Source organism: Pseudopodoces humilis, chromosome 1 (genome assembly GCF_049639895.1).
Source record: "Pseudopodoces humilis isolate 2021_Gansu_Grassland_sample_001 chromosome 1, ASM4963989v1, whole genome shotgun sequence".
In the NCBI taxonomy this organism is placed as follows: Eukaryota; Metazoa; Chordata; class Aves; order Passeriformes; family Paridae; genus Pseudopodoces; species Pseudopodoces humilis.
This window is the reverse complement of record NC_142200.1, coordinates 124,043,963-124,066,937: the sequence shown is the minus strand read 5'-3', so window position 1 is coordinate 124,066,937 and position 22,975 is coordinate 124,043,963. Positions and strand designations below refer to the sequence as shown.

At 37.1% G+C, this 22,975-nt stretch overlaps 1 protein-coding gene across 5 annotated transcripts in view; it reads right to left on the bottom strand.

Annotated features, from left to right (window-relative positions):
- ETV1 (ETS variant transcription factor 1) overlaps positions 1 to 22,975 on the bottom strand; it is a 115,219-nt gene that overhangs the window by 59,547 nt on the left and 32,697 nt on the right. Inside the window, exons 1-4 of one of the 5 annotated variants that reach the window (XM_088054454.1) lie at positions 7,164 to 7,226; positions 5,888 to 6,022; positions 4,998 to 5,085; positions 3,183 to 3,230 (exon numbers count right to left, since the gene is read on the bottom strand). In XM_088054454.1, coding sequence (XP_087910580.1) covers positions 3,183 to 3,230; positions 4,998 to 5,085; positions 5,888 to 5,932 — 181 coding nt within the window. In that variant the 5' untranslated portion in view covers positions 5,933 to 6,022; positions 7,164 to 7,226. Of the gene's footprint in view, positions 1 to 2,665; positions 2,795 to 3,182; positions 3,231 to 4,997; positions 5,086 to 5,887; positions 6,023 to 6,115; positions 6,220 to 6,541; positions 6,673 to 7,163; positions 7,227 to 22,975 lie in introns of those variants that run through there. The other 4 variants (XM_088054442.1, XM_088054459.1, XM_088054446.1 and 1 more) reach the window with 4 other exon arrangements.

Below are 22,975 nucleotides of genomic sequence, written 5' to 3'. Positions count from 1 at the left end.
CATAGCAACCTTTTTCAGATTAATTTCTACATCAAAATAATTTAGAGTCTTTCCTACATATATAATACAACACAGAGTAAGAAGCAAAACTCATTTCCATAAAAATCTACTATGCAGCTAGTGGAATACATCTGTGAGCTCTCTGTAAGTAGTATTCAGCTTGTTAATTATGTTGTAATAAAATATTAAAGAGGTTACTGAATTGTTTACATTTGGATTAATACTTTAATACAAGTGAACCTCCCACCATTTCCAAGAGGAAAAGAATACATTTCTTTTCTCTTTACTTGTTTACCACCAACTTGTCACAGGTGACACTAACTGTAAAAATCCTCAGGCTAAAGTATATAATGCAGTAAGGACAGCTTCAGGAAAAGCAAAACAAAGAAAAGAAATCGACAAGCATTATTTTTGTGTGTCATAAAATGCAACTCACTTTCTTCTCCTAACTACTAAGTAGATTTTTGACCTGGTTACTCCCCAGTGGGGATCTGAACTAGTGGGAGAAACCTGGTCAGCTGCCACTGCTTTTCTTAAAAAGGGTCAAAATTTCATGGTCATTTCCCTGGCTCCAAAGCATTATGAAAAGAAATATGTAAACAGTACTGATGCTGCCAAATTGGCAGACTTCTAGCCTAGCAAGGTCCAGAAGAACATAAATGGACACATCTAGCAATGGGTAAACAAGTCTGATTTCAAAATCTGTTTCCTGGCTAAGCTCATCCATATAGACACTTGAGCAGAGCTACAATGTCCTCAAACACTAGCACATTATAAAGACTAACAGAAGTTGTTAAGGGTGGGTTTTTTTCATAAAACTTTGGGGTCTAGCTAATAGCTCAATACTTGAAGTTGTCATCGTAACTTTTTATTTCAATTTTAGTTTAGCCTTAAGAAAAGCTGTGCAGTTTGTGTTTCATGAAACAGTTCCATCCATGGCATGGCCCGAAACAGAGATTTCTTAAAGTACTTCTAGAACACTGAAAAACCTGTAATATTTAGTTGCAGTATACTGTGGAAAAATAGCATTATTTAGCTTTATTACTTTCTGCTAGGTAAAAAAAAAAAACAACAAACAACACTTTTTTTTTTTTAAATTTTTAGATATTTCCCAGATTATTTTATCTGCCTTTATAAAGGTAATTTGACCTGACATAGGACTAGACACCTTCTCTCTCAAAATCTACCTAATTTTTTTCAGTGAAATACACTCTTATAAAGAGGTAAAAAAGCTCTCAAACAAGTGCTTCTAGTCTAAAATAAGCAGTGCCTTCAGAATAAAAATTGCCATTACATTAATAAATGTACCTATGGAAATGATCATATTAGTTCTAAATTCTGCATTATTTTTCAAACTTCCATTATTATCTCCACATGCATTATGAATCTGCCTATATTTTTTCTGACTTAAGATCAAAGAAATTTAATTGTTTTTCAGAAACAAAACCATCCATGCCAGTGAAAAAAAATCAAACTGAAAGTTAACCTCTAAATTAAACAATAGTATCTTTCAAGTAGCATTTTAACATGTTTCTGATTTGCTAACATGAATGAGATGATACAATGTAAAGAGTTCCCTAGGAAAATTAAGACATGGAGACAGCTACAGTTGCATCTGACCATTATACTACAAAAATTATCTTAGTACAGGACATCCTATTTGCAATTATTAGGGAAGAATTTTATTAGTTCATAAAAATATATTCCCTGTTCCATTAATTTCAGGAGGGGTTTGTGATTGTACACAGAATAACCCCATACTAAAACTAATACTAGCAGAATAATAATGTCATCAAAATAAACAATACCTCACAACTTACTTACAGGTAAAGAAATTACACAAAAAGCTGTTAAAATAGAATCAGGGCATAAGCAAGTACTCATCAGCAATATTTCCCTTTCTATGAACACCAACATCAAGCATTTCACCCCAACATCCCTCCTTTTAAACAAAAACAAAAAAAACCACACACATACACACACAAAACAAAAGAAAAAAAACCAAAACAAAACAACCCAAATATACCCAAAAAAACCCAGAATATCTCTTTTACATCTCTTTTATAAACAGCTGCGCATAGTCCTGTACAGGAAAAAAAATTAAACATATGTGAATACTCACATTCACTTAAATCAGGATGAATCTGGATAGATTATTTCAACTTGCATCAAATTTATGTCTATTTCAGATGCAGAAGTTTACATAAAAAATTGACCAGAAATATTAAGAACAGATATTGCACAAAAATCTTTATGCTTCAAATAAACAGTACTGCAAATATCAAACAAAATAAAAATCAGAAAATATTGCTGAAAACAAATAGTCTTGAACAAGCAAAAAGGTACCTTGTAACTTGTTAAAGTTCTCCTAATGCAGCATCACATTTTTGTTACTGTTAAACTAATCTCTCAACAACTACTGAAAATTCAGCTTTGCACATTATTGTTCTTAAACCTTGTCTCTTCACTAGAATGTGCTCTGCAAGATTATTTGAAATACTTAAAAGAACATGCATCTGTAAAACAGTTTCTTAATCACCCGGTACAGAATCTCATGACTACAAATACAAAGACAAAAATAACATGCAAAATATTAAAAGGTTTCTCGGGGGGGGAAAAACAAAAAAAAAGGAAAAGAAAGAAAAAGTACTAGTTTCATACACACCTAATGTTCTGTGTTGTGAACAAGGTGGAAAGAAGACACTTGCACTTAAATCTTGAAGCATCCCGTCCCGATGAACCCAGAGAAACTAATTTCTGCCATCAGAAAAGTACTCCACCAGAACACCAAATAATTATATGTGCTGCTGAAAAGGAAACAGCAAGCCCAGTTCTGGCTGTATGTAGTCTCTCGAGGTACAATAATATAAACCTGATCAATTGCAATTAAAATCTGAACAGAGGCTTAGAACTTGAAGTCTTGGTGCATTAGTTCTTGCCAAAAGCAGATGTGATTGTGAGCTGGAAGCAATTTCTCCTGGTAATTTGTGATGACACTGGGTAGAGCAGCCCTAGAGTCCCCAAAGACAAACTCATCAGAGGCTCTAATGTATGCATGACACATGAGGTGGCTCTTTTAGAGCTCAATTAATTGGGCTGAACATTAAGACAGCAAGTTCAGGACTTTTTTTTTCGTCTCCAGAGTTGTTTTTCCTCTTTTTACAAGCAGTTTTTTCTCTTACCTTCTGCAAGCCATGTCTCCTGTAATTGGCTCAGATCTTGAAAGAGTTCTGAAAAAGATAAAGACATGGATAAAAGACTCACACCTTTAATCTCTGAACAAGATTAAAATATGTTTAAAAATATATTTTTCCTTAAGAACAATATACACTCATTCTGTTTTGGCAGTCAAATGTAGAGAAAAAGCAGGCATTCTCAGGCATCAGTTACTGATTTTTCTCAAACTATTAATAAAAACCCAAGCACTTACTGTATTTTCAGCTCTTGAAATAATAACCAGAATCTTAACAGAGCTCTGTGGTATAAAAGGCTCATTCAGCAACACATAGAAAAGTTAAAAATTATAGTTTTTCTTACAGGTGAACTATTCTTACACAATTCAGGCCTCCACCTGTAAAATCTAGCCCAGATAAAGCTTGCTTGGACTTACACAGCTCTGCCTGAGCAATAACTGAATATTTTTAATAGTAGGGTCATAACTATCATATAAAAATTCTGAAGCCACGACCTGAGATGCTGCAATAGCAAAGAGAAATGGGAAATCTTTTGTACTTCCCCTTATGTTTTACTTTGTATGACATGAGAATCACCACTATTTCCTCTATGCTCACTGTGCTACTTAAAAGCTAAAACTACCTTCCTCATGGACAGAATTTTGCAGCAGCTAATCTTTTGCAATTCACTGAAATAAGTTACTTATAATAGGTGTAAACCAAAGCAACATTCAGCTTACTTGCAAGCCGCAGAAATTCAGATACGAAAATTCTCTTTGCTAAGACTAAGTAGGATATTTGAACTAAGAAATGGTTTATTTTTAATTTACTGTATTTTGAGAGAGACTTCCTCTTTTATGAATGCTGACAGATAGTTATTTACATATACTTAAATGACAGAGGCTATTCATTTAGCCTGTGGACTGATACCCCACAAGCACATTGGGAAATGATTTAACTGAAAATCAGAAAGTTGCTTTCTTTTCAATCTACTTTTCCAGATAAGTATGGATTTTGAAGTGTGTCAATGTGCTTTTACCCTGATAAGATTTACACAGGGGTAAGTTATAGGCCTCTACGTATCTTCCTGTATGTCTTATGTACTTTCAGGGCTGTAGACACAGCATAATACAGACCTTGTAACCTAAAGAAGTGTTAACACTTATTATCAGCCTACAGTTCTCAAGCTACAATCCTGATGGCTACTGATGGGAGCAAGTTACAAACCTTTGGCCCTCCAAAACTTTCTTCCCTCTAGGCTCCCTTAATCAAAATTCCCTGGATTTTTAACCCTGTGTTAATACAGGGTTATAATTGTTGTGTTATACAACAAGAGAAACAGGCCAGCAGGCACCAGAAGTCTGACTATACAGTCAAGCTGGTAAAAATCAAATCTCCACACCCACATTCTCTCACTCCTGCTACCAGCAGTGAAGACACACCAGGGAAAAGGACATTAAAAGATGGGAAGGATGAAGAATGCCCTAAATCTGAAGAGGCCTGGTGGTGAAAAAGCCAGGTGCCATGACTTGTGTCAGATGCTGCAAAGGCTTGGCCTCAGTGCATGACATCCGTGTGCCACATGTGCACAAAATGCAACAGGGTAAGTCAAGGAAAGACTTTCAACTTTATAAATTTATTGCTTTTGCCAGTTTGTTTTGCATTAGTAAATGTAGTTTTCTTGTCTTGTTTATTCAGATTGATCTAGCTATATTTATCTCCAAAATAAATAAATAAAGAGCTCTCAAAAAGCTTCTCTGCATTAGTAAAAAAGGGAGAAGCGGGGGGAGGGGGTGGGGGGGGGGTGGAACAACAAGCCCTCACCTTCTGAATCATGAGCCAGGTCTCTGTTAATGAATTTTCTTTTCCTGACATTTGTCGGTCTCTCATTACAGTTTCTCCCACGCGGATTCTATAAACAGGAAAGATCAGTTACTTTAAAAATCTCAGGTTTGAAATTTGGTTGGGTTTGTTTTGGGCTTTTTTTTATTTAATCAAGAATATGCAAAGTTGGCACAAATTCTTTACATTTTCAAACAGGGACTTCTTGCAAGCCTTCAATTTCTAACGAAAGATATTGCTGAGCACCTAACATGCTCTAAAAGATTCCTATGTCTAAATGCAATACATTTTTATCTATCTACGTAGACATCTATTTGTACAATACATATATAACGTGCTCAAGCAGCAATACAATACCATCATATTTTTAGCATCTAAAGTATACAAACCTACACAATAGCCCATAAATCCCCATAGCACAAGCTATGCAGGAGAACCCAGATAGGAAATTTTAATAGACTGCTTTGTTTCCCTGTGTTACTTATAAAATTGTTTGCAAAGTCCTGAAAGAAAAAGAAAAAAAAAAAAAAAAAAAAGGAGAGGAAAAAAAAAGGTTAATGTTTGCCTCAACTTCATTCTTTTGAACGTTGCAGGCAAACGCAGCCAGAAACTTTGAATGCAGCTGCTGCTGCTCTCGCCTCCCTCATCCGCTAATCATGTGCATGATTTTTTAATCATCCCAAAACTGTCTTTAAAAGAACACGATGCTTTATTGCAATAACTAAGAAGATAGGCTCATCTTGCAAGCAAAGCTCCCAGATGAAGAGTTGCCCCTACAGCCGTAACAAAGCAGAGACTGTGTCTGTAAAACTCCCCCACAGAAATAAGTCGAAGTCAAGTTTATAAACACCAACTTTGAACTGATCACTCACATTGGTGACCATGTAAGGCACTTGCTGGTCATAAAATCCATCCATTCTGCAGCTCTTCCACGAGTCTTAGCTCAGTGTTTTTATTTACTGGGCATTTGATCTGGAGATTTCCTCGGGATCTGGACTCCAATCAGCCTAGAGGGGAATACAAGATGGCTTTTAGATTTAAAAAAAAAAAAAAAAAAAAAAAAAAAAGGCAGCATGAATGAACTGCTTGCATTTGCATACCTAATTAACCTCAAAGAGTCCCATTCATAAAAACAACCCTCCCTTCTCTGCCTTCACCTGGGTTACACGCTCCTGCCAGCAAAGCGCGGAGCAGAAGCACTCCGCGGCGGCGGCAGCCAGCGGGGCGGGAGGCAGGGCTTTATTTACACTGCGCGCCGCGCCCGCGGGCGATCCGCGCCGGCGGCAGCCCCGGCTCTCGCAAGCGTGTGGCCAACTCGTAATGGCGAACGCGGGGCTGGCCGCGCACCTCACGGCACGGCGGCGGCGGCCGCGCACTCAGCGCTCACACACACACGCACACAGACACACAACACGGCCCCCCCGCCCCGCGCACCAGCCACCTTCTCCCACAGGATCGCTCCCGCAGCCCCACCGCCGCCGCGCAATCCCGCGGGGCGCCGGGCAAAGTTGCGGGGGAAGACCCACCTGAAGGCCACGCGCGGCGATCGGCTGCAAAAAATTCCCTCCAAATTTAATAAAAACATTAATTATTCCCCGGCACTTCCCCCTTGGAAGCCGCGAGCGCCACTGACAGAGCTCAATCCCGTGGTTTTTCCTCTCCTCCTCCTCCAGGGGCCCCCGAGCCGCGCCGGCGGATCCCCGCCGCCCATTGGCTCCCCGCGCCCCCCGCCGGATCGCCGGATCGCCGCGCGCCCGCCCGCCCCCGGCCCCGGCCCGGGGGGGGGCGACGCCCGCCGCTGCCCCGAGCCGGCCGAGCGCGGCGGCACTCGGGCGCCCGGCGGCACCCCGGGATCCTGCCGCGGGCACGACGCGTCCCCTACGCCCCCCGCGGGCGGCAAGGCAGCCCCTTCCATTCACAAAAAAAAAAAAAAAAAGAAATTGATTTAAAGTAAAAGTTTCGCCTCCCTGACTCCGCGAAGCAAAACACACACACACACCCCCCCCCACACACACACCCACACCCACCCACCCACGCACACACCCACGCACACCCACCCACGCACACGCGCGCCCTTTCTGGTGGCAGAGCTGCCCCGCAAAGCGCCGCGGGCGCTCGGAGGTGAGGGCGGCGAGAGACACTTCGTACCCTTTTGTCCGGAGCTGGCGGCATCCCAGGGCTCATGGTTGTTCTAGGTTTGGGTGTTTTGTTGGGAGTTTTTGGTTTGCGGTTTTGGGGTAGGTGTTTTTGTTCTTTTCTTTTTTTTTTTTTTTTCTCGTTGAATCATAGAAAGCAATTTTTATTTCTGCGAGGATGACATAATTTCTAAGTTTTTTTGACAGAACTTGGCAGCACCCATACACCAAATCTAGGGGAATTTCTGGTGTAGTGGTGCCAGGACCTACTAAGTTCAGGAGCTCTGAGGACTCCTCTAAGAAAGCAAACTTTCTCTTCTTTGGAAAGAGTGGCTGTTGGAAGGCTGTGTCCAAAAACTCTTGCCTTTTCAAACTGCAAAGATGCACCAAAGCAGATTGTGTGGCTTCATAACAGCTATATTTGACCTCTCTTTGGGCAGTAAATTCCAGGTATCATGGCAATCAGGTGTAAATTTAGGTATTCATGATGCTGTCTCACTGTGAGATACAAAGTTTCAGGTTTCTATGATCTGATGTAGTTCAGCATTTACCAAGTAAAGCCCCAAAGCCAGCAAGTCCAACTTCTCACTCAGCCCTTTCTGAGGGCTCACTTTATAACTAACGGTGTAAAGCCAACTAAAGAAACATGCTTTTGCATAATTTCCCTGTGGTGGTTTTAACAATATCCAGGTTACTTCTTCTGTACTACTTTGTTTCAAAAACTATAATTGTTTCATTACCCTCTATTCTGGAGAACATATTACTGTCTGCCACAACACTTTGATTGTCCTCCTTTCTGATCTCACTACACATACTCACTGGTCCAGTCCTGCTGAGGAAGAGGGAAGCACCATGTTTTTCCTCCACTCCTGTCCTTCCCACACGGCCTTCCAAGAGACTAATGTTATTCTAAATGTAAAAACCTATGATAATTTCTGTTCTTGATCAAGTCTCTCAGTTGCTGTTCCTGTAAGCCACCTTTGTGATGAAATAATTGGTAATTCTACCCCCCACCATGGGCAGCTCTCATGACACCAGATTGGTCAAAGCCACATCCAGCCTTGAACGGTGCCAGGGATGGGGCATTCACAGTTTCTCTAAGGAGGCCATCATTTTCTTATTTATATCCATACTCAGACTGGAGCAGCTGCTCAGCTTATGGGAAGGCCGTGGCTACACATATGACCCTGGGAAGCAAGTGGCAATTTAACCCCTGGATGAGCAGAGCTGATGAAGCTTCTTTCTCCAGCTGACCACCCCATCCCACTGGATGGATATCTTGAGACACTCATCAAACAGCTCCCAAAGCTTTACCACATATTGTTCAATAATGGATTTTCTTGTCTTTAAACAGTGCACTAAAAATTGTTGGTGTGTCAGTCAGCCAAGGTAATTAAACCAACATCAAGCCAAGTTTCCAAAGTTACCTCAGAGCCATCACGTTTTAGGTATTGCCTATGAAATTCACACAGCTGTGTCCCACCTTGCACTTCCTTACATCACAACCTGCACCTTATAAAGTCTGGCATAGCACTGTGGCCACCTTCCAGCACACACCACCACCCCCACTCCATGCACACAGGTTTGGCATCCTGCTTTACTGAGCCGTAGGAGGTTGACACTCAGCAAACAGCCGAGCTCTTTGTGGTCTCGGCTGGGCTGTAACTCCAAGGGAAGCTGTGCAATAAATGCATCCTGGCAGGAGAAGCACTGTACTGCTTGCTATTCCTCCTCATGCCACACATCTTTTCCCCTCTTCCTCCCTCTCTGGCCCTGTTATACATGCTAGGGAGAAGAGTGAAGCTGTTTTGAAGCCCTCTTTATCCTCATCTTTGTTCATCCACCGTTCTCAGTGGCACTCAGAAAAACTTCATTAACTATTAAGAGGAAGATGCTTTAGTTCTGTGTGCTGAATTGCAATTTTGGGTTATAATCAGTCATAACTGTCTCATATGTTATCTGGTGAAGGCATAGTAATTACTTTGTAATTTTACATGTCTGTTCAAAATTCTTACAACTTTTCAGTTTTCTAGTAAAGTTTTTATGTTTTAACTACTCAGAGTAGTTAAAACATAACTACCGTTAATAGTACCCTACATTAAATATATTTTCTTTTTAAGTAATCCTTTTAGAAACTGAAAAATTCACTTAAATAATTTCCAATTTTAGTTGAAAAGATGAAAGTTTTTTACCAAATTGAAAATATCCAAAAAAGTGTTGAATTTATTTTAAGAAATTATTTTAAATTCAACTTTTCTAATAACACTGCTTTAGAAATAAGATACTAGTTCTCTTTTACAGACATGTTCAAATACACTATAAAGTTTTACTAAATATTGAAAATTATATATTATTTCCATTTCCTAGTGGCAATATATACTTCACACATTTATTTGAAAGAGGACAATTAAGTACATATTTTCTGTTCAATTTGACACACTGTGGAGCTAAAAATACTTGCTGTAATGTACAAAATGAAAGTAAATCCAGACAGAGCAAAGAGAAGATTCAATAAATACTGTTTTCTTCTGGAAATGTAAGAAGAGTTTAAGCACATTTTCAAATCAAAAATAAACCATCATAGTCCATATGATAAAATCTAAGTTCAATATTAAAAAAAAAAAAATTGCTTGATAACAAGACAGAGAAATATGCTCAAAAATACTTTATGATGAAAAAACAAACCTTTTGGACACCTTCATAAAATTATGCTTGTACGAAAGAAAATCCTTCAGAAAAAGGATAGTCACAATTGGAGCATAATATGCAGGTACATTTCAAAACTAAGTTAAAAAAACTTACTAGTTTTTTGAAATTGATTTGTTTTATCCATTCCTTCCAGGCATTCCCCCAGTAAACTTTGATGTCACTGATGGGCCTGACAGGCAATGAAAAGGATGCCCTCCATCCAAACTGTTGAGCAGCAACTTTTAAAACATTGTCTATAGAAGACTCATTAAAATAACAACTACATATATGACTGACTACAGCAAATCCATGAAAACCTAATGAGATTTCTGTCTGGTAAATTAACCCTTGACCACGTTTTAACCTCTTGGCGCTGACTCTAAGAAGTTTAACAGTGCTTATTTTATTGTGATGTTAGTGTCATATAACAAAAAAGCACATAACAGCAAAATTAAAAAGAAAAAAAAAAAAAAGATAAATTAATGGGGTAGATACTTGCCCAACATTATATAACACCTTTGTTCCAAATGCAGCATCAAGGACTAAACCTTAAATCAGGAAAAAGGAACGTACCAGTAGGAAGCAAAAAAAAATGGTGATTCTATTTGTGAGACTGTGAGATGTGCAACTAAAAGTACATGCTAACAAATATCTCCAATGAAAAAAGGAAAGAAAACAACAGAGTAATCACAGTTTGACTGTATGAATTAACAGCACATTGCATATGTCCTTGTCATTTAGACCTAGTATTACAAACCTAGAGACCTCCATAACCAACTGCATTTCAATATCCATTTACCTGATAATGCAATGCAGGACAATTTTCTGAAAACATTCATGTACTAGAAAACTATGCTACGTGCAAAACTAAAATTAAAATATTTCACAAAGAGTGCAAAAAATTAAAAGTCCAGACAAATCTTGTTGCAATGTGTGCCAACCATATCCTGGGCTCCGGGAAGTGGTGTTACCAGAACTCAAAGGAGATTCTTCCCCTCTGCTCTCTTCTTGGGAGACCTCACCTGGAATACTGCATCCAGCTCTGAGGCCCCCAAAATAAAAAAGATGTAGACTTGGTGTGGGCCACTAAATAGATCATAGGATTGGAGAACCTGTCATATGAGGACAGACAGAGACTTGGGGTTGTTCCTCCTGAAGTAGAGAAGGCTCCAGGGAGAGAGACCTTATAGCACTGTTCAGCACATAAAGAGGCCTACGAGAGAAATGGAGGGAGAGTTTTTACAAGGGCATACAGTGACAGAACAAGGTAGGAAGAGTTTTAAACTGAAAGAGGGCTGCTTTAGATTAGATTATAATAAGAAATTGTTTACTGTGAGGGTGATGAGACACTAGAACAAGTTTTGCAGAGATGTGATGGATATCCTATCCCTGGAAGTGTCCAATCCCAGGTTGGACAGAACTCTGAGTAACCTGGTCTGGTGGAAGGTGTCCCTGTCTATGCAGGGAGGTTGGAACTAGATAACCTTTAAGGCCTAGTCCAAGCCAAACCATTCCATGATTCTATGAAAGATGAAAGTTAAGTTTAATAATATTTTTAGCCTTCATCATAACCAAGACTTCAAAGTATAAAAGCATAAGGAGAAGGCTTGGCAATTCATTTAGAGCACTGGCCCAGTTGCTCGAGCAGGGTAACCCCAGTATTGTTCTGGATCTCCTAGTGGTCTTCTGGGTAGTTCCTACAAAGGCAACCTCTGTCACCTCACTGGGGTTTTCGTGCCTCTAAAGTGAGATACTGAGCATTGAGTTCTTAACTTGAGAAGTACTGTTGACAATAAGAGTCTATTACTATCGATTGTGGAGATACTGGCTGCATCTAGCTCCTTGGATTGTCCTAATCTAGCTCCTTCTGAACCATTGAGGAGTAAAAATGCTACTCATATGTATGAATTTCAATTAATTAAATTGAAATTACTACACAACAGGAGTGAATAATCTATAACTCTGAATCAATGATCAGGATGAATTCTCAGCTCTCTGTGCCAATACAACCAAAGCATCAGGCAGTCCTCTAGTGCAAAATACTAAAGAACCACTGAAATGATTTTTTGACTGAGTTATATAAATCATCTTAATCCCATCACAATACTACTCATTTTCTTACCAACTGAGAAAATAAAAAGAAAAATTATACTAGTCCAGAACCTAGTATAGCAATGTATGAATCACTGGAATAACAAACCAAGTTAAAACATGTAAATGTAAATTGCAATAGGTTCTTGCAGGGTCAGTGGAGTTTCCAGGTTTCTCTCCTTGCAATTAAATTAATGAAATGGCCAGCCATGATAAAGTGATAATGAAGTAGCCTAGAAGTCAATTGAATATCAGGACAGTAAAAGAATTTGTGCATAATCTCACAGATGGCTTTAATTTGCATGTCCTCCTGTACAGATACCAAGAGAGAATGGTGCAAACACTTCAGAATCCTTCACATATTTTATGTGAGATTTCTGCCCCACTATAGTTCATAGAGATTGTAGAAAACCTCAAATCTCCTGATGCAGTTATAGTCTAAGGCAAACATGAAGCAAGGAACAGGAAGAGAAATGCTTAAAGATTGTGTTTACTAAGTTTGCTGGAAAATCTCTTGTTTAGAAGTTGTTCAGTGCACATTAAATGGTTTTGGTCATCCTTTAAGCCCTCCTGAAACCCAAAAGACACAAAGATGATACAACGTGCCCTTTCAGAATTACAGACTCTCACTCCAAATCACTATTGGACATGCTCAGAGCTTGAGCACAGATATTAACACAGCAGCAAGGGGTCTGTAGGAAAAAGCAATGCCATTTATTAAATGAGTGGTTATCATGACAAACCAAACAAGCTTGTGGAGTCAAAGAAGGGCCTTAAGCCTATTTCCTTTTTTTTAACAACTGTACCAACCGGGTTTTTTAAAAATACGACCTCTCTCAACAATAGTACATTTATGAATTTTAGTAGTTACAGCAATAATCAAAATTATTACTATAAGTAGGCAACAACTACATTGATATTATATCATAGATATGTACATTTGAAATTATGAACATATATAAGCATTAGGACCTAGCCATCCATTTCCACCTGTGTACCATCCTTAAGCCCCAGTGCCTGCATACAACACATGAGTATTCCAAGACAAGCAACTCAAGGGTCGAGGAAAAGGGACAAAATCTAAACACAGCTCCATTCACATAAAATGACAAGATACTGAAAAGCAGGTGTTGGTTATTAATAGAAGTAAAATTAAAAGACAGAGAATAGTATTTCTTAGGTTTTTTTAAGTAGCAAAGACCTAGTAAAGATGATAAAAGGACCGAAATAAATCAAGACCTTAACTGAAAAGCACATTGTAAATGTTGTTTCAGAGGCAAACCCTGCCCCTGTCTCCAGTTAATTAGCAAGTGACTTTGCTATTTAAGAGGCTGAAGCATGCACGTGTTGCCATTGGTGTTCAGGTGAAGAATTAATTTTTTTGTGACCATTTGCAGTAGGACATATATTTTGTTATAGAGTAGATAACATAGGAGAAACTGACTATGTTAACTTCCGTGAAGAGAATGAGATCATATGCATTATGTTCTCACTTTTGCCATATTTAATATGATCTCTATTTTTAGTTGCTGAGAATGCCAACCTTTGTAGCAGGGCTTTGTTGTACCTGTGAAGGTGCTGAATAAAGATGGTGGTCTCTGCCCTAGAGAGCAGAGGTGTTTGTTCATCAAAACAGAAATGAAAATGTGCTCTCCCTTTCACCCAAACCCAGTACTCTTGAGAGGCAGAGGTAAGAAAATAGACAGTAGCCATGTGTCACTTCTATCTGTGCCTAGCAGATGTATTTTAAATTAGAAGTTTTAAAGCAGCATTTGAAAGAACACAATATATGAGGTTCTTGAGCTTTCCAAGAGAACTTTTCCCATCCAAACCAAGAAGTAAGATGAAAATGTGGGGCACTGCAGGCTGTCATTAATGGTTTTAAGGCTATTACAGCTATTAGAGAGCTACCTAGAGCAACCAATCTCACACTCAAGCTGAACTGTATTGCAAAGAGCCAAAGATGGGGTGCATCTATAAAAGGTGTTTGAGGAGAGCATGGAAACTGGGAGGGGATAGCAATACAGACAAGGAGCTAGTCCTTGATAGCATTGCATGGCACACGCAGGCAAAGATGCCAAAAGAGAAAATGAAGTTCAGATACAAGAAAACTGTAAGTAGACAGTGACTGGGTAAAACCAATGTTTGCAAGTAGTAGATTAAGGACTAAACAGCTATGTTGAGTCATGTGATAAGTAAATTCTTCTCTGGAAGAAAATGCAAGGTAGGAAAAAAAATAAACAAAAACTGGAGACTAAAATCATATGTATAGGTGTAATAGGATGTTCAGCAACTATAGATCAGAGTCCCAGCAGACAAATTGTGCAAGTCTTCACAGAAATACAAAATGCCACAAAGGAGATATCATTTGAACCCTTAGAATTACAAAACACAGTACATTTAGAAGCAGGAAGTGATTTTTTCATTCAGTGAATTTAATGCGCTTAAAAACTTGTATTTGCACCTCCCAAAACCTGTTCACAAGACAGGAAAGAATAATTACACCTGTTTTTCAAAAAAGGAAAATTAGGGCTCTTGAGAGTATACCAAGGATCAATAATAGAGACAAACATTGCATGCTGGGAGGATTTCAGTAATATTCCAGGACTTCATTTCTTCTTTGACCTAACTATATTGGGTCACCAAACTCTGCTGTGATGTTAGAGGCTTCTTCCACATAGAGTGCGCAAGGTTACCATTATTCACAATTTTGCAATTCATTAGTTTTCAGTATTTGAAAAAGAGGGGAGAAGGGAAGAACATGCAATCTTTGAATGTTAGGATTTTCATTTTTGAAAGTATTATGTTTTAATAAGACATTAAGTTACTGGGTTTTATTTCATTTTGTCATAAAGTTTTCTTTTTCCTATTTTGAAGAATAAATATTTTAAAATGTCCCACATTCATTCAATCAATCAAACAAGAATGGAACTGAAAGCAGGAGATGGAATTCAAGCCCTGATATATGTGACAAGGGCCAAATAGGACAAATATGCTTTAATTCCACCTGCAACTGCTGCTGTTACTGCTACAGGTCCACCATAGGGAAGCAAGCAAGGTAAAATGATTGCAGGTTAAAGGAAGCTGCTGAGCTCTTGCCCTCTGGAATATATCGCTATGAATTAACGCAATGTTAGGCTTTTCAGGACTGTAGAACCAGTAGAAGAATTATCCAGTCACTTTCTATTAATGCATATTAAAAAATCGGTTTTATAACTAAAATAAGACATCTTCTAAGAACTGTCTGCTTCCTTAATAAGCAAACAGCACTTGTACTGTCCCAAAGAGCAAGAAGGATTCTTGTAGCATAGTGACATTCTGTAGTCTTATCTTCCTTTCTAACACACTGCAGGCTGAAAAAAGTTACTGTAAATTTGAAAAATACTTTTTACATAAGAAAGCCTCATAAGCCATTCTGCTCCATCTATTTCCATGTGCATATTATTCTGCCTATTAATTCTGATCATAAAAAGTATAATGTAGAGCAGAGATTTTGAAGACAAAGTCTGTACAACATCCTATTTTGTCTTAAAGGAGGAGATGGGATGCTGAAAAATCTCCCACTGATCTTATTTACTCTTTACTTTTCGTAACTTTTTATTTGGTCTCTGTATTTCTTAGGTTAGCATAGTATTAAATTGGGTGGTACCTACTCCACATACAAGTTTGGTAACATCACAGACCAAAGCTTAAAAACAACTGAAGGGTTTTTCGGTGGGGGTCAGAGCGTCTTCAGGAAAAAACGTACTACTGTGAAAAAAGATCCACAGAAGATGCTTTTAAAATGTCATGCATAGGCACAGCAAGGATTGCACAAAGTCCAGGATTTTTGCAAAGGAGTGTTAAAATAATAATAACAACAACAACCACCAGTTAAACAAATGCCAGTCAGTCTGAATGGAAATTTTCAGTTGGGCAGAATTTCAGCAATGGAATGACAGAACAAAGACCAAAGGAATTGACATTTATTTGCTTCTGTTTCAAACTCATATCTAGCTTGAGAAAGAGGGAAGGACAAGAAATAAACATCTCTAAGAAAATAAAAAACCCTAAAAGCTACAGTTTATGTTTGATAGGACATAGAGTATTTAATTACATTATACCATTAACCTAAGATTTAAAATAAAGAAATAATATTTGGCTTTTGAACATAATAGGCTTGACTGACATTCCTTTTTCCAGTTTTAGTTTGGGTTCATCTTTATTTTTTGCAGTTTTAGTTTAGGTTTTTATTTATTATAATTCTAAGTTTATGTCTCTTTCAGTGTTAAATGCTATGCTTATTTTTCTTTTTAAATTTAGAGGCCTGTACTACAGTTTGAAATGGAGATTAATGAAATTCCTGAAAAATCATGCTCTGACAGGAAATGTTGGAAACCCATTGTGAACAGGGCCAGAATACATTTAAAAAAAAAATAAAAAAAGCTTCTCATTCACTTAGAATCCAGTGCAGATAAGAACAGAAGCTCAGATTGACATAAAATTCCCCAGATTGTAGATTTTTCTCAGAAAAACCCAAATAATAAAAGGCTTCTTATATCTAAGATTACAATCTCTGCAATCTGGTACTTTATTCAGGATGTTGAATCTTTATATTATCATCTCTATGCTTTTGATGATAGCCTAAAGAAGAAAGATGTTTTCTACTCTCATTTTACAAAGGAAAGCTCAGATTTACTAAGCACAGTCCCCTGAGTCACTGTGATTTTTTTTCCCCTTCAGATAAGGAAGATAAAAATTAAAATATACTTGAGTTAAAGAGTTTTTTGCTTGCTTTCTTCTAATGACAATCTGTTTTACCAACTCTGATTACGATATTTAATTGTGTAAATCCAATTAATTGCACAAGAAATGTACCAAGATTTGATGGCTGGCACTTTACTACAAGTCAAAGAAAAACAATCCAAAGAGGACTTCTAAGTTGATATAATAGTTTTGTTGCCTTATAGTCTGGGCTGGATGCCATTCTTTACCCTTACCCTTTACCCTTAAGGTATCGTAAAAGGGTGTCAAAATATTAATTTCAAAAGCTAAAAGGTACTGGATGAAAATTCCCTTTGCCTCCCTGAGAAGTCCATGTCATGACCATAAACATGACATCTTTGGTATACATAGATGACGTAGATGAAAAGAAGCAGTAATATACATAAACAAGCACCTATGCACATAGCCAGACCTAAAAACACTCAAAAGATAAATTTTCCACTCATAGCTCTACCTTTAGGATAGTTAAAGAGATGTACATGACATATATTGGTTAGTTTGACAGAATATTCTTGGGCAGTGCTCAAAAACAAGCACTAAGGGAATTGTTACAGCTGTGCATAATGCAACTCAGTCAAATTACTTAAAAATACCATAAACAAATTACAATGGTAAAAAGAGAAAATATTCAAGTATTTTGGCTGAATCACATAGTAAAAAATATGGATGTCCATAAAATACATATATATATTCTAGTTTAATACTACACCCACACCAGCATATGTAAAAAGGTAGCAAACTAAACCTTGAAAAACTAAAGAAAATGTAATTAACAATTATTTTTCCAAAATAGGTATTACCTCCTAGAGATGCCCAATGTCAGGGGTGCTGGCCTAATTTCTAGTAGTAAATAGTACAGTTACAAAGGATAATTGAAGTAGTGTTTCTCTAATTGTTTTAACTGCCATCCTTAAATTAGGAAAGAGCAACTGTAGGCTGCACAGATTTATTTTTTAGAACACAGGTTACAAAAAAAAAAAAAAGAGTCAGTGCCTATAAAATTCCTTCAATACCTTTAGCAAAGGGATGTGATTTCACCCTATACCACCTGGCTTGAATTCTTCAGAAGGCACCTGATAATACAGAAATAGTTTCTGCATTAACTAGATCAGGTTCTTCGGTAGTCTTTCCATTTCACTTTGCTGCAACAGTGTAGTATGTAAAGACTATTATAGATAGCTTACTATAACTTCTAAGGGTTTCTAATTTATCCTGTGGCTGTTTCTAGCAATAGTTCTTTTATTGCATGTGATGCTGTCAGCTAAATGTGATTTAGTGGGTTGTGCAGCCTATCAGATTTTGAAACTCATTTAGAAAGCCCTTATCAGAGCTTAAATTCAGAGTTTTCTCCTGGAACCATGAGCATGTCCCTAAACAGAGCTAAGAAAGACCAAATACATGTGGCATTGTCTTTAAAAAACCCCAAACAAAAGAAAACACATCATCTTGTAGGGAACTGAGCACTTCAGGGAAATGCTGGAAAGGCAACTCAAAGTGCCCACACTGTGCCTTTAAAAAGTAGCAGTTTATATTAGGTTTAATATAGCAGAGAAATCTGTGCTGCCAGTACTGGCTGACAAACATCTCTCAGCTTTTCCAAGAGGAACATGCCTATGGGAAGAGTGCAGTTGACTCTTGATGAGCATTTAGGCTTGGGCTTCTGAGCAAAGACTGTCAACATGAAATGTACTCTTGCCAACTATAGTGGTGCTTTTGCAAGACCACTAAACACAATTTCTTTTTTCTGTCTGATTACAGCATTTTTATATTTTTCTTGCTTTCCATATGGATATCATCTGCTGTTCTGAATGCTTAATAGTGTAATATAACAGGAGCATGTTCAGAAGACCTCTCTTATCTGTACCAACATCTCCAGAAGCAACTCTTGTGAAAATACTACACATCACATTAGGATGAAACACTAAACATAACTCACCTCATCATGAATACAAAATCACATTCATCCTCTTTATCACTTTTTTGATAAATTAATGAATACCAAGAAGGAAGAAAAAAGCTTTCTTGTTTACTTAGACTAATGATGATAGTGTCACATTCTACTTATTAATAGCAGGGCGTTCTAATAGTCAAATAGTAACCATTATTGTAAAAGAGAGATCTATCATAAGTGTTAAATATCAAACAAGCAACATCTAGCAACCCTGAAGATAAGATCTGGAAAACTGCAAGAGCTGATCAATTCACTCAATAGTCATCAGAGTCATCAGCAGATTTTCAACATGACATGGGTGGATGGTCTCAGTTTTCTTTATATACATACATATATATATATATATATATTCATAAGAAATACAGTTTAGGAAATTTTTAAGAAATTAAGAATTTAAGGAAAAAAAGGCTTAGAATCTAGGTCAAATTTTGTGAGTCACACTTGGAGCAGACCACATTTCACTAATTCCAAATGAAAACTTACCTTGTCAATTCAAAATTGACACAAAATTTATTTATTGATACCAGTCTAATTAGCCTAACTCATTTTTCTTGTTCTGACAAAAATTTCCACAGGGATGGCAATTATGCAGAATGAGCTCAGGAATATTGTCTGGTATGATAACTGAAATGCTGTTCTGGGTAATGTCTGGAGTAAGTAATACTAGTGGGGTCTAGAGGTCTTTTTATGGGACTTGGAAAGCACATACTGTTATTTAGTTTTGTACCAAACAACAGAAGGCAAACCTTTACATTATCTACAACCTTTATGTTCACTGAAACTGGGAAGAGGAAGAACAGGGGGAAAGGGAGGTGTAGAATATCACCTGGGAGGTCTCATTTACAGGAGTCACCATTTTTCCCCCCAGAGAGATGGGAAAAACAAAAAGCATGTGCTGTAAAAAGTAAAATCATCACATCAACACTAGACAGAAGAAATGGGCATAGGAAAAATAGCAGGTAATTTACATTTTCACAGTTTGAAATTTTATGTAAGACTCACATAAGAATATAATTGAAAATTTTGCAAAATGTTGATGGAGATGTCAGGAAAAACTTTACCTCACATTTTAAATCAAAGTGAATTTTGTTAAATCTCAAATGACACAGCACACAGTACAGATGGGATGGTAGCAATGGCTGTATTTAGAGTTGGGCTCGATTTGGCTTGGTAAACTGTGTTAACTGTATGTTCCAGTTCACCCACCTTATCTAGTATTTTGAGTAAACAGAGCCCTTAAAGTGAAAAGAGAATGCAATCCAAATATTTGTGAGGGTTTTATGCAATATGTTGTATTTTGCTTTATGGCAGCTGAACAGAATGTGTGTGAAGAAACAAAGAGACAAAAAGCAGCAGAGTGCATTGTATTCTTCTTGACCATATCAAACCAGACTCCAGAACTTTTCCATGGTTCCCAGAAACATCACCCACACAAGGAACATAATCCAGCACACTGAGGGACAGAAGTTGGGACTTCATCCCTGCAAGTAAGAGTTTTCATAGATTCACAGTTTAAGTGCCTCTGAGAACATAGTTTAGTACTTTGGAGTACCACAAGTATGCAGCCATTTTGTTAAAAAGTCCCAGCTGTATAGCAATCAGCACACATTTTTAATCCATCCATTCTCTTTTTTGAAATGCCAATAGAGCATAATAGAGAATTTTAACAAGCATCCACTTTTTTTAAGTTATAATCCTCACTTCAGCCAGCTCCTCATTTCTGTAGGTGCTGAATGACTACACCACACAGATTCAACAAGACTCAATTCTTGGATCTCTAATACACATTAGAGAGTGATTTACTGGGACAGATGACATGAAAGTAGGAGGATTATAAGAAAGTCACTCTTGCTCAGTAATGCTATTCAGAATTACACACTGTCCTTGTTGCACAATACAATAACAATTAGGGTGCTATGTAGTATACCTCCCTCTGCCCTTCAATACCACAGCCATGTTCAACCATAAGAACAGATATCTACTCTTGGTAGCACCACACAGACATTTAGGGGGTTTTGTGGGTTTTGTTTTGTTTTCTATACTGGTTTTTTTTTGGTCTGTTTTTTTTTTTTTCAATAGAGGAACCTGGGAAAAGGCTTCAGTATGTTCTATTTTTTTAGAAAGTAATATTCTTAAGCAGTTGAACAATTTTTTTTTACAGCACAGGCAGCTGTAAAATGGAATCTGACAAAATGGTCTTATTTATCTGCACAATGTCATTCCAATTTTGCCAATATCTTAAGGCTAACTTCCTGCAACTTTTCATTGAAGTGAGTGCTTTTCATTTCTCTTCTTTGAAAATGAAAATATTTACATTTTTAAACATGGGGATGTCTGGAATAAGCAATATTATTTAAATGAGAACCTCAGTTACTCTATGCTGAACCCCAGAAGGCTTTGCCAACCTTAATATTATAATTATGCCTGGTGACTTGCTTATGGGAAAGGACAAACTTCTCCTTTCATCTGGAAGGTTTCCCTGCCCAGTATCCAGCAATCATGCCAAAGCACACGAGAGTCAAAACTACCACGGCTGTTAATAGACTGTAAAATAGAGGCTACAGAGAAACAAGACAGATTAGAACCTGTGATGGAAATTTCTCAGTCACAAAATCACACTTATGGTTGGTTTTTCCTCTGAAATCTCTGAAGAAAAATCCAGTTTTTGAGACATATGGACATGAAATGGATCATTCTGTCTGTACATGTGAAATCACATTATCCGTCCCTGAGTTATCCTTGCTATTCACCTGTTACTCAACCTGCATAGATTGTGTAAACCATCCTCTACCAAAAAGATGCAATGTGAAAATAATTATGCATGAAGATATCTAGAAAACATTAGAATAATTAATTGATGAAAACTGACAATTGTGACTTCAAAGATTTTGTAAGAGAAGTAGCATATTTAGTAATAATAATAATAATAAACCTAAATTTAGTCCATTAATAGTGTTTTTTAGTAATCTGCAGAACAATCAGCATAATTTTAAAATTCTCATTATTCATAAAAGAAAAATTCCTGAGTAAATGATTCCATTTCAGTCCTGTCTATGAGGTTCTAACCAAACCAGATTATAGTTTCTGTGATCAAAAACTACAGCTAACTCTATTTAAAATTCTTTTAGGGGCCAGATTGTTAACAAAGAAATAGAAAATTAGTAAAACATTGAAAGCTAGTACAAAAATAAATTGAAAATCGTAAGTACAATCAGTACTTACACCTCAGTAAGTATACCTCATATAGTGGTACATAAATGGTGGATTTTTGAAGTTTCATCACAAAACACATAAATGAATTTAAGTTTTTATGCCTATAGTCTCTGAATTTTAGTTTGAAAATGAAGTTCAGAAGTACTTGTAAATTATTTGAGAAATTTATTTATATACATACTTGTGAAAAAAAAATGTTTTGTTTAGAGCATGCATTCTTACAATTCATTGACAAATTGATTTAATCCTTATGTTTTTGAAAGGAAAAAACCTATTCAGAGTTAAAACTATAATTTTGACAGATATAAAAATGCCTAAAGATGGACAACTAACTCCCAAGTCATATTGAAATCAACAGGGGCTTTGCATTACCAACATATTTAGAAGTCTAAAGACAAATACAAATCTCATAATAAATGTCTACAATTTGAAAGAAAATGGTATTATCGATTCATGCGAATGAGATTGTATTCCCTGTTTGGGAAATTTAATCCACATTGGTTCAAGCATATAAAAATGCCACTACTTCATAAAGACTTCCACACAAAAACCTCATTATACAGTAGAAGTGCTGTATACCAAGTTCCCTAAGGAAAAAAAACCAAAAAAACCCCAAAAAACCCCAAAAAACTAAAAAAATCCCTGCCCCAGTAAAACAATAACAATGAAAGTAATTCACAGTATGCCACAGGCTAAACACCATCTTCTGTTTTGACATTTGTCTCCATGGATGAGTTTCAGGAATCTTCCACCAAAATTTCTAAGGATTTTGAGAAATATTTTAAGAAATAAATTACATGGAAGGAAATGTAGCATTTTTACTTCATGTTATGTCTATCATGTTTTAAATACTCACATTTTTAGGTACTGTTAATTATTGCTAAAGCTTTTCACTTTTCTTCTATTCTTTTGATTTGACTGCTCTTCAACTAGAAGAGTACTTCCTTGGGAGTTCATGTGTGACATACAACCATAAATATCTGGCATCTTTTTCAAAGCATAAGTTGTGGTGCATCCTCTAAACTGTACAAGCATATAAGCTTCATCTCAAGAATCTTAAAAGTGCTTAAAAATCAATAATTGAGTGTTTTGTAAGAGCATCATCAACTCTCTAGTGA